The sequence below is a fragment of the Castor canadensis genome, chromosome 17, assembly GCF_047511655.1.
Source record: "Castor canadensis chromosome 17, mCasCan1.hap1v2, whole genome shotgun sequence".
NCBI lineage: Eukaryota > Metazoa > Chordata > Mammalia > Rodentia > Castoridae > Castor > Castor canadensis.
The window spans coordinates 52,278,687-52,290,363 of record NC_133402.1 but is presented as its reverse complement, the minus strand read 5'-3'; the positions used below and the strand labels follow the sequence as shown (position 1 = coordinate 52,290,363).

The window sequence follows — 11,677 nt, the reverse complement described above, 5'->3', positions numbered from 1 at the left end:
TTCTCTTTCCAAAAAGTTTCTCCAATTCCTCTTTTTTGAACTTCTACATCTACTCAGAAAAGAAAAAGAAAAAAAAAATCCATGAGATCCTTGGAAATCTTGCTTGGTTTAATTCCAGCAACTGAAGAATGTGGGGATTTAGTGATCCAAGCTGGCCAAGTCAAAGATAGCACTGCCTTCAGAAGGTCAGCCCTGTAGGACACCAGGAGCACTGTCTTTTTGGGATACCAGAGCTATTTAGAGAGGTGATGCATTAAAATGCTTGGTTCTTATTCTTTTTAACTTGGGGGAATTTTAGTATTGGAGACATTAGAACGGGCTTGGTATTTTAAGTTGAGGTCCTAAAGTCGGGAAGAAAAAAATCCTATGACACATACCCGTTCCTTTCAAAAACTTAAGTTGGCTGAACACTCCAATCTTTCCCAAAAGACCCAAACCGTACCCCTGGCTTGGTAAAATAAGGAGCAAATTTTAAACTTGCTTTCTTAGCTCAGTGGTTTGTCAGATACTTTTTGTAAAGACAAATACTTGCCTACATCACTTCCCACACACACTGATCAGTTGCACATTTGCAAGTCTTTGAAACCAAAATGTCAACTTCAATTCCTAAAGCAAATGCTGGTAATCTGATTCATTTTTTTTAAAGAGATCTGAGTGAGAAAATAAAAGCCCTGGCATCTAAGGTAAATCAGTGTGTTATCAGAAAGGCTAGAAGGCTGGTCTTACTACATTGTATTTTCCTTTACTGAAAGTTCTTTTCTTGGAAATTCAGAAAGTCAGTTGAAGAGAAAGCAGTCAGTCGGAAGAAACCACTGGAATACGTCCTTTCCAAAATTCCTTTTGAATCTATACCTTCTGTCTTAAGATTCAAAGTTTTACTCTTGGATAAGCATTATTTTAACCTCTGAACAGAAAACCAATCAATAACAAACATGTTACTACCTCCAGGGACATACAAGTATCTGCAGAGACACCATCATGACATTTGGTGGTCCTGGGAGTTGTTCTCCATAAAAATTGAGCACTTAAATATTTTTTTCTTTTTTTATTTTTTTTTTTTCATTTTTCTTTTATTATTCATATGTGCATACAAGGCTTGGTTCATTTCTCCCCCCTGCCCCCACCCCCTCCCTTACCACCCAATCTGCCCCCCCTCCCCCTCAATACCCAGCAGAAACTATTTTGCCCTTATTTCTAATTTTGTTGTAGAGAGAGTATAAGCAATAATAGGAAGGAACAAGGGGTTTTGCTGGTTGAGATAAGGATAGCTATACAGGGCATTGACTCACATTGATTTCCTGTGCGTGGGTGTTACCTTCTAGGTTAATTCTTTTTAATCTAACCTTTTCTCTAGTTCCTGGTCCCCTTTTCCTATTGGCCTCAGTTGCTTTTAAGGTATCTGCTTTAGTTTCTCTGCGTTAAGGGCAACAAATGCTAGCTAGTTTTTTAGGTGTCTTACCTATCCTCACCCCTCCCTTGTGTGCTCTAGCTTTTATCATGAGAGCACTTAAATTTTTTTTGTCTGGAACACTAAGGATACAAACTACCTGAGTAAGTTCCTTGCATTTGATTACAATTAATAAATGATTCCATAATAACGTGATCAAGGAAGTAGAATTTGGCCAAAATCCCAGTGGGAGCAGTCATGTGTCTAAGTACAATTGGAGTGAGGAGGTCACAGCAGTTAAGGGGGCTTTCATGTAATGGAGGGCTCCCCACTCCCCAAATCGCGAGTTTTGGGGCCTTCCACGAAGGGACTGTGCTTTAGAGTGAATCAGCCAGCGCTGATTCAAGTTAACTACAGGCAGAGATTCTTGTAGAAGTGTGCTACAGAGAAGGCTAAATGAGAAAATAATAGAGAATTAACCCAGGATAACAGGAATGGGAGTAGAAAAGGGGCAAAAGAAGCAAAGGAAATTAAGATGGTGACCCACAGTATGGGAGACAGGCGACTAAAACAAAAGTATGCTGGACATGGTAGTTCACGTCTGTAATCCCAGCTACGCAGGAGGTGGAGGCAGGAAGCTCATGATCTGAGGCCTACCCAGGTAAAAGTGAGAGACAAAAACAAAGCAAAAGGGTTGGGAGTGTGGCTCAAGTGAAAGCATTGCCTGCCAAGCAATCACAAGGTCCTGAGTTTCAACTCAACCAGTGAAAGTAGCAGTCTGGGCCTTTGACTAGTCCTCCAGAAGTAATGTGGAGGCCAGCACAGGGCTCTGTGCAGAGACAGGAAGCTTCCTTTTAGTCATGTGCTGGACTTGGTTCTAAGAACACTAAACAACTTTGGGCAAATCTCTTACCTTCTCTGGACATTCCTTTTCTTGACTATAAAAATAATGGGATTAGGTATGTCAAAATAAAAATAGAAAAGAGTAGACTGGGCTAGACAGCTGCAGTCTTGTGCCTCCCTGCCAGGCACAGATGCTAACTGTAACTAGCTGAGTGTAAAAGCCCTTAATTGGAGCTGATGACAGCAGACTGTTAGTATTAAGAACCGTTGTGAGAGGCGGAGGTATGTTCAGAAGATTAGAAGACTGAGATTCTTAGGAAAACGCGTAATGAGGAGAGTTGGTCTGTTAGCACTTGTCATCCAGGATGGGAGAGCGATTTGCGTGGGGCCTTTGAAATAAGATGTACCTTAGATGAAAAGGGAGAAATAGTTAGGAAATTATAAGAGTCTACAGATATCCCAAGTTTGCTCTCCCCTATTCCCCCCATAAGCTTATACATTTGTGCCAGCAACAGCCCATCTGCCACCATTGTTTGTTCTCCTAACACCCCAGGGTGAGAAAGCCAGGCTTTGACACAGTCTCCATCGCATACTGCAAAAAGGCTGCAGTGGCTCCAGTGCTCGTGTATAATCCATGTGGGCTCATGGAGGCTCTGATTGCTTTACCAGTTCCAGTCCCAGATGCAGCACACTGTGCCTTGCATCTGGTTTTCCCAGAAGTTTACCAAAGAGGTTGGAAAATATTGCCCACTTATGTGGGAAGTTAACTATTTATGGGGCAAATGCCAAAGCAGGAGAAGGGAAGGAACTGACAGGTGTTTCTCCTTCGCTCCCTCTGCTGACTGGTCCCTGGGATGGTTCTGTCAGGCCTCCTTGGTGAGGTTCTGCATGAGCAACGCACTAGCTGTGCTCTAACAAGCTATGGCTAGGCCAGGTGCAATTGTACACACTGTAATCCTAGCTACTTAGGAAGTGGAGATTAGGGTGATCAAGGTTCAAGGCCAGCCCTGGTAAAAAGTTTTCAAGACCCCATTTCAACCAATAACTGGGTGTAGTATTTCATGCCTGTAATCCCAAGCTATGGAGGAGGCTAGGATTGGGATCAAAATGTTCATGAAACCCCAACTCAACCAATAAAAACTGGACACCATTGTACATGACTGTCACTTCAGCTATGCAGGTAGTGTAAATCAGATCATAATTCAGGTTGTCCCAGGCATAGAATGTGAGACTTTATTTGAGAAACAACTAAAGCAACAAAGGACTGGGGGTATGGTTCAAGTGGCAGAGAGCCTACCTAGCAAGTACAAGACTCCAAGTTCAAACCCCAGTACTGCAAAAAAAGAAGCCATGGTTAACGTCTCAATATGTCATCCTATACTTACCTTCCTCTCCGCCATCACTTCTCTTCCTCTCTCTCTTGCTCTACTTTCTCGAACTCCCAGTAAAGACAGAAACTTTACTTTGAGCTCTGTTTCTAGAGAATCCAGTGAAGAGGGGAATGTAAATTTTTCCTTGTATTTCCTCCCTTCTTTGGATCAAATCCTGAGGCTGCCCCTTACCTCCTCGTGTTCACACCCACCTTCTGCTTATTCTCCTCTTGCTGACCTCTGTCTGCAATTACAGATGCACGAGATAAGATGGTCTCCCGACTCCTTTGCTACCTAATTAAGGCTCCATGTCCCAAAGGCAGGACCTCCCTCCTGAAAATTGCCCTGTCTCCTCTGGGTGGCTAGAGTAGCTGGGCTCAAAGCAAAATCAGCTTGGGTAAAGGTACAAAAACCAGACTTTGGAGTTCAGTGACTTAGGAGAATTTGTTGTGTTTGAAACAGTAAATTTGAATTGTATTCTGAAATATTGCCCTAAGTCCCTAAACCAAGGACCTCTTGGTAAATTGTCCTCCTGTGAACGAACCCCTCGCTCTGTGTATCTGCATTTACAGATAACGCAAGAAGCTATGCTGTGACAGAAACTAACGCCCACTGAACACTGACCACACATGTCTCATTCATTGCCTCCTTAGACATGGAATAAGGCTGGGTGCAGTGGCTCATTCCTGTAATTCCAGCTACTTGGGAAGCACAGATGGAAGGATCACAGTTTGAGGTCAGCCAGGGCAAAAAGTTAGCAAAATCCTACATCAAAAAACAAAGTGGGCATGGTAATACACACTTAGAAACCCAGCTGTAGAGGAAAAAGGAGGCTCGCAGACTGAGCAGTCTGGCAAAAGTTCAAAACCCTATCTGAAAAATAAAGCCAAAAGGACTGGAGGAATGGATCAAGCAGTGCAGAGCTTGCCCAAGAAGCAAAGGCCCTGAGCTCATACCCCAATACTGGCGGGGTGCCCATGGCTCACGCCTGTAATCCCAGCTATTCAGGAGCAGAGACCAGGAGGATTGCAGTTTGAAGCCAGCCCGGCAATAATTTGAGAGACCCTATCTCAAAAAAACCCATCACACAAAAGGGGTGATGGAGTGGCTCAAGGTGTAGACCCTGAGTTTAAACCCAGTACAGAAAAAAAAAAGTACTGAAGAGGAGAAGGGGCAGGAAAAGGGGAAGGAAGAAAGGAAGAGAAAAAAGAAGCAAAGTGATTTAACAATAAAGGGGGTGTCACGGTTGGGATCGGAGAGATGCAGGTTTCAGAATGTGCTTAGTTTTACTTCTTGTATGATCTGGACCAGGCTACCGAGATGCCTTTGAGCCTCCATTTTCACACTTATGAAAGAGAACTATAAACCTCAGAGGGTGTTGGGAGAGTTAAATGAGAAGGCACTTAAAGTATTTAGAGCTCCAGGATGGGGCCAGGAGTGTGGCTTAAGGGGTAGAGCACCTGCCTAGGACATATAGGCCCTAAGTTCAAACCCCAGTACACCAGGAAAAACATACATGCTCCCTAGAGATGCAGGCTTGACCCTTCAGAAAGGCTCAGAAATGCTGGCTACCAACTGCCCCTTCAGTTTGAAACACAGGATACAATTAGAGAAGCTTCTAGAGATGATTTCGTTCTGTGAATAGGAAAAGCTAAGACTCCAAAAAGGCAATGGCTTCTCCAAACTTAAGCGATTTTATTAAGAAGCAGAGCAAGCTGGGCATGGTGGGTCACACCTGTAATCCTAGTCACTTGGGAGGCTGAGATCAGGAGGATCACAGTTCCAGGCCAGTCCAGGTAAAAAGTTCATGAGACCTCCCCTCAACCAATAGCTAGTTGTGGTGGTGCATGCCTGGCATCCCGGCTACTACAGGAAACAGAATAGGAGGATTACAGTCCAGGCCAGATTAGGTAAAAAGCAAGACCCTATCTCCAAAATGACTAGAGAAAAATAAAAGCACTGGAGGTGTGGCTCAAGTGAGAGACCGCCTGCCTAGCAAGTGTGAAGTCCTGAATTCAAATTCTGATACCAACACCAAAAAAAAAAAAGAAAGAAAAATATAGTGCAAATGGGGGTAGGGGGTAGCTCAGTGGTAGAGCACTTGTCTAGCATGCATGAGACCCTGAGCTCAGTCCCCAGGGTTTTTTGATGTACAATCAAAAGAAGTAGAGAAAAATGTCCACTTTTCTCTGAGCTACACCAAGCTACTGTCTGACTTTCCTTGACTTGCGGATTTGCAATTCCAGAAAAACTGGCATCCCTCACTATATTTTGCACTTGTCTTTGAAGTTTTACCAATGTTCACTCCAGCCCTGTCGTCTGTCAGCTCACAGCCTGGCTCAAAGGCTTTACATTCTTGTTTGTGGAGTAATCACTTCAAGTTTATCTTAATATAAGAGTACTTTTCTTATTTTTTAAAAATTTAGTTTTGATTCATGATTGTTTCAAGATAAGTCACCCATTACTTGGAGTTCACAGTCTTTTTTTTTTTTTCTTACTTTTTTTTCTCATGTACTCAAGAAGAAACCACATTGATCTAAAATAATATTTTTGGCCTAATAATTGGAAATGGGTATTTCTTGTGAAATAGGAAATTAACGTGGAAGGGTTGGCTGAGGTAATCAGACACATTCCAAAGTATGAGTAGATTCTGAAGCACGGTGAACAAAGACAGTAGTCTCTAACCAACACCACCGGGCTCGTAACCTCTAACCCACGCGTTGGGTCTCATAAAAGGTGCGAGCTAGGGCTTAGAAGGGTGTTCCTGGAGAGGCGTGGATGTGCCAGGGGCTCTCCCACACGTGACGGAAGGCAATTCCCTCTTTTAAGTCAAGAAACCGGGGTTTCCAGAGCTAATATGGGCCAGGCACTGGTGGCTCACACCTGTAATCCTAGCTACTTGAGAGGCTGAGATTAGGAGGACTGTGGTTCCAGGCAGCCTGAGCAAAAAAGTTCAAGAGATTCCCATCTCAATGGGAAAAAGTTGGTGTGGTAGGGAACGCTGGTCATCCTAGCTACTGTGCAAAGAAGAATAAGACAGGAGGACTGTGGTCCAGGCCAACCTGGGAAAAAATCGAAACCCTATTTCCAAAATAATCTGAGCAAAAAGGGATGGAAGTGTGGCTCAAGTGGTAGAGCGCCTGCCTAACAAGTGTGAAGCCCTGAGTTCAAACCCCAGTACCAAACAGAAAGAGAGAGAGAGAGAGAGAGAGAGAGAGAGAGAGAGAGAGAGAGGTAGGAAGGGAAGAAAAATAAAGAACCTTGCAGGTGACCTAAGCCTGGAGAGTCTAAGGAATGAGACAGTGAGCCTCAGGATGGCAGATTGCGCTCCCTGCAATCTGCAATCTGGGGAGCCAGACTCTTCCAGAGCTGTAATTTACAATGTATTAGGACAACTGACTTGTTTCCCATGGAACTGATAAGGCATGGCTGCAGGGACAGGGCAGAGAGACCTGATGGGATGAAACCACAGCCTCACCAAATGCCCAGAGGCTGAGGAAGGGCTAAGAGACCACTTAGAATTCAGACATGCTTACCCTCTCTAAGAGGCTGTACTTGAGAGATTGCCTGACACGTGGGCTTTGGTGGGGGTTTTGGAGGCAACACGGACAAGCTGGAGGATCCCTGAAGGACCCTGAGTGGACCCAGCTTTCCATATGGGCAACCATCACAGAAGCCAATTCTGGACACATTGCCATCAAGTCAACGCATTCTGTGCCCCTTTCATGCTTGTATTTTTCCCAGCCCACTCTGGAGTGGCCAGAAACCAGGGTTAGCAAGACGGGGCTGGCCCTGGATAGCAGTTAATGATGGGGAACAGGAGAGAAAGGTCAACCACGATGGCACCTGCTCTCACGGCAGGTGAGTGGCCTGTGGCAGGCCAGAAAAGTGAGATAACCTTGGACAAAGTTTCAAGTTTTAATAGTTACAGGGGGGCAGGCATAGTAATTACCAAGGGGAAGGTCACTGATTTCCTGAAAGTGACTTTAGGCAAAGGCAGTGCCATCTCCCGTGAAGAAATTTAATGGGTCAGTGGATGCAAAAATGAGGAGGCTTTATAATTACATCCCAAGTATCTTGCTTATTCAAAGTTTAAACAGGCATTTTTTCTTTTCACCCTCACAGTGATCTTTTGAACCAAGTGCTATTGTCACATTCCAGAGATGAGAAAACAAAGCTTGGAGAAGTCAGCAATTTATCCAGGAAAGAAATGGCCACAGGGCAGAAATTTGTAGTGAGGCTGTCATCTCAGTGGCCTCTTTATGTCCTTGTGGCCTTCCTTTCCTTGGTGGAAGTCTGAAGTTAATTTGTACTTGCACAGAACGATAGCAAACCAATATGCTAGCAACATTATTTTTCTATCTTATTTTATTGGAGGTACTGGGCTTTGAACTCAGGGACTTGCACTTGCTAGGCAGGTACTTTACCCTTAACCCCAGTCCCTTTTTGCTTTAGCTATTTTTTTTCAGACAGTGTCTCAATGTTTTTTTCTTTTTTGACCTGGGATCAGCCTCAGGCTGGGATCCTCCTACCTATACCTCCCATCTAGCTGAACCACAGGCATACCCATCAATGCCCAGTTTATTAGTCTCATGAATGTTTTGTCCAGGCTGGCCTTGAACCACAGTCCTGCTGCTCTCTACCTCCCAGGTAACTGGGATTACAGGTGTGAGCCACTGTGCTCACCATAGGGTGACTTTATAAGAAAAAAAAAAAGCCACTCCTTCAGATCACTTCACTTCCATTGACTGGAAAAAAGTCAAAACGTGCTGACTCTTACAATGTTTACTGAGTTCTGCATTCCCTCCCTGGCTCTACCACAGCACCTGGCAGTCCTGCAGGGCCTATTGCCAGGCAACCAAAATCCGTCAAAGAGCAGTGTATTTCTTTGAGACACTGTTCTCCAACCCCAGAGACCAGCCAGCTCATACACAACAGCCTTTTCCTCACACCTTCTGCAGTAGACACCTTCCTATTCACAGAGGGGGTCGAACTCCCCAGAGAGAGCAAGAGAAAGCAACAGGGGGGTCTCCAACTCCCTGATTGTCAATCCACTCATCATCCACAAAAAACTACTTGATCGCTGTGAAAAAGTCCAAATTGAAACCAAGAGGTGCAAACCTAAATTGTCCCAGCAGCCCCGGGAGAAGTAAACAGCTTGGAGAGAAATATCAGTGGCGACAGAGCAGGAATACAAATGAGCCCCTTAGCTCATACTTACTGCTCTCGCCCCCCGCGGCACAGATATCCCGAACAATCCTTTTCTTCACCTTCTTCAGCTCATCGAAGTTGTGGACGGTCAGTTTCTTATCTGCTGTCCCCGTGATCTGAATGAGCTGCTGCTCGTCCACGTCCCCGATGCCCACCGAGTAGATGTCCACGCCTTTGTGTCGCAGCTCCTCGGCAGCCTGGGCCACTTCGTCTTGGGACTGACCGTCTGTGAGGACCAGCAACACCTGGGGGGTACCTGTGTGGATCCTGCTGCCCGTGTCTGGGTGGAAGTAGTGTGTCACCTGGCGGAGGGCAGCTCCGATGTGCGTGTATCCAAAGATCTGCTGGATGCCTTCAATCTTCAAGGGTATGTCCTGTCCCCCGGTGAACGTTCCCAGGTGAAACTCAGCCTTATAGATGTGACTAAACTGGGCCACTCCTACACGCACCCTGTTGAGGCTGACATCAAAGTCTTGAACGACAGAAGCCAAAAACGCCTTCATCTTCTCGAAGTCACTTGCATGAATGCTGTTTGAACCATCCATGAGGAACACAAGGTCGACTTTTTCAATGTCACAATCTACAAAGAGGAGGGAAGGGAACCACCATGACACATTACTCTTTCTTGAACCCACCAACAAGGAATGAGATGTCTTCAGCTATAAGGAAATGATGTTTCTGAAAGTGGTTGCTTATGCTACTCTGTGGTGACATTAGTTGGACAGGAAAGAAGTGCAAAGGTTCCCTTCATCAACCATTCACACATGGTTTGCTATTTCTCTTGGCTCGACCATTCGGTTTCCCGCCATTTTCTTTTGTTTTGGTCTGAGACCAGAGAACTTGTCCTCATCTACAATCATCTAGTCTTACCCTTCCAGAGAGCCCAGGGAGAAGTAGCACCACACCAAATAACAAAATAACGCGGATCCCTTTAGGAATCCCAACAGAAACAGATGGCTTTCATTGTCACCTTGGACTCTCTGGCCAGTTGGCAAATAAACTTTTTTTCTGGTTAATTAGGGCAAATTGAGGGGAGGATTTAAAAGCATTCCTCTTGATCTCTCTCTAATTGCTTTTCCTCTTCCATGAGCTCCCCTTTATGGTGTATATAGGCAAAAATTCCTGCCTTTTCCTTAAGGAAAAGTATTTTGGAGCAAACAATGCAATATAGTGAGAGACACTTCCTTTGTATTCACACAGCAAGCCCAAAACAAAAAGAGCAAGAGAAACCCGGCCAGGGAATGGGCTGTGCCTGGCATACACTTCTCGGTGTTCCTTAGCTTTCTGGCCAGTGTTATCAGTTCCTTGATTTCCCCTGACCCAACTTAATTCTAACTGTAGCCTCAGGAAAGATTAAATTGGAGCCCATTATGTTGAGTGAAGTTGGCCAGGCTCAGCAACACAAAGGCCACCTGCTTCTCTCATATGTGGAATACAGATCCAAAACAAATCCAGCAATGCTATGAAAATCAGGCCACACGAAGGGAGGTCACATACAAGAGAGGGACGATAAAAGGAGAAAGTTAGGAAGGTGAATATGGTTGATGTACTTCCTAGACAAGAGTTAATACAGAATTTTTAAGCCTGTTGAAATCATCATAAGAAAGGGACTAAAGTAAAAAGGAGAAAAATAGAGGAGATGAAACAATTTGGGCTATAATACATAGATACCTGGAAATGCCACAAGGAAACTCCCTGTACAGCTATGTTAACTAGACAAAAATACCTTTTTTCAAAAACAGAGAATGGAAGGTAAAACGGGTCCTGTCTGGGGGTTGGCACCAATGTGAGGGGGGAGGATAGAAGGAAAGGGGGTGGGAGGGTAAATATGCTGGAAATATCACATACTCAAGTATGTAACGGAAAAATGCAACCTGTTGAAACTGTTCCAGGAATGTGGGGAGGGAGAATAAAGGAGAATGATGGAGTGTGAATTCAACTATAACATATTGTAAGAACTTTTGCAAATGTCACAATGTACTCCCAGTACAACAATAAAAAATAAACACACACACACACAAAAATGTAATCTGAGATCCCTGCACTCCAGATAAGCAAGAAAGAGATAAAAACGAACATGGTAAATAGATCCTTCTGGAATTGATAACTCATTAGGTTCCTTTGTTTCAGATTCAAGTAAAGGAAACCATGTACTACTTTCCTGACTTGTGGAGAACTTTCCATCTAAAAATGCAATGCCAACTTTCCCAGTGAACTCGAGAGGGAGAGAGAGGCCAAGGTCTGGGTGTTCACAGAAAGGGGGCGAGATGTGTCCCAGTTTTCAGTATGGTTTTCTTAGTTTTGTCAAAGGAAAAGGTAATAGAAGCTGTGTCCTGAGGAGGCAAGGCAGATGGAAACCAGAAAAACCAGGTGGTTTTGCAAAGACCTGCAGCAAGAGGCTGAAATTGTAGGTTAATAGCAAATTCTTCTAATAAAAATAGTATTTTTAGTAAGAATATGCCTCAGGAAAAAAGACTAAAGATTTTTTGGGTTTTTTCTTTTTTTTGAGACAGGGTCTCACTATGCAGCCCACTCTAGCCTCGAACTCTGTCCTCCTGCCTCAATCTCCTCAGGGCTGGGATTACAGAGTATACCAACACACCCAGTAAGACTAAGGAATTTTAATAGAGTACCATCTCCTTTGGAACTAAAAGTGTGAATGGCAGCTGAATGAATGAACGGAGAATGTAGGCACACATACACACTGAGGGCTTGTGACCTCCAGTAGCCAGAATAGAAATACAGCACTCAGGGTGAAGGAAGCCACACTTGTCCTCTGCCCTGAAGCATCTGAGGTTGGACTAGAGTGCTTTATATCACACGCCATATTCTTTTTTTTTCTGTAGTGGAATTTGAACTCAGAGCC

The 11,677-nt window shown here is 44.3% G+C and overlaps 1 protein-coding gene across 2 annotated transcripts in view; it reads right to left on the bottom strand.

The window, feature by feature from the left end:
* Col6a6 (collagen type VI alpha 6 chain) overlaps positions 1–11,677 on the bottom strand; it is a 147,551-nt gene that overhangs the window by 83,941 nt on the left and 51,933 nt on the right. For both annotated transcript variants that reach the window (XM_074059390.1, XM_074059391.1), the window contains exon 8: positions 8,822–9,391. In XM_074059390.1, the coding sequence (XP_073915491.1) occupies positions 8,822–9,391 (570 nt within the window). The remainder of the gene's footprint in view (positions 1–8,821; positions 9,392–11,677) is intronic.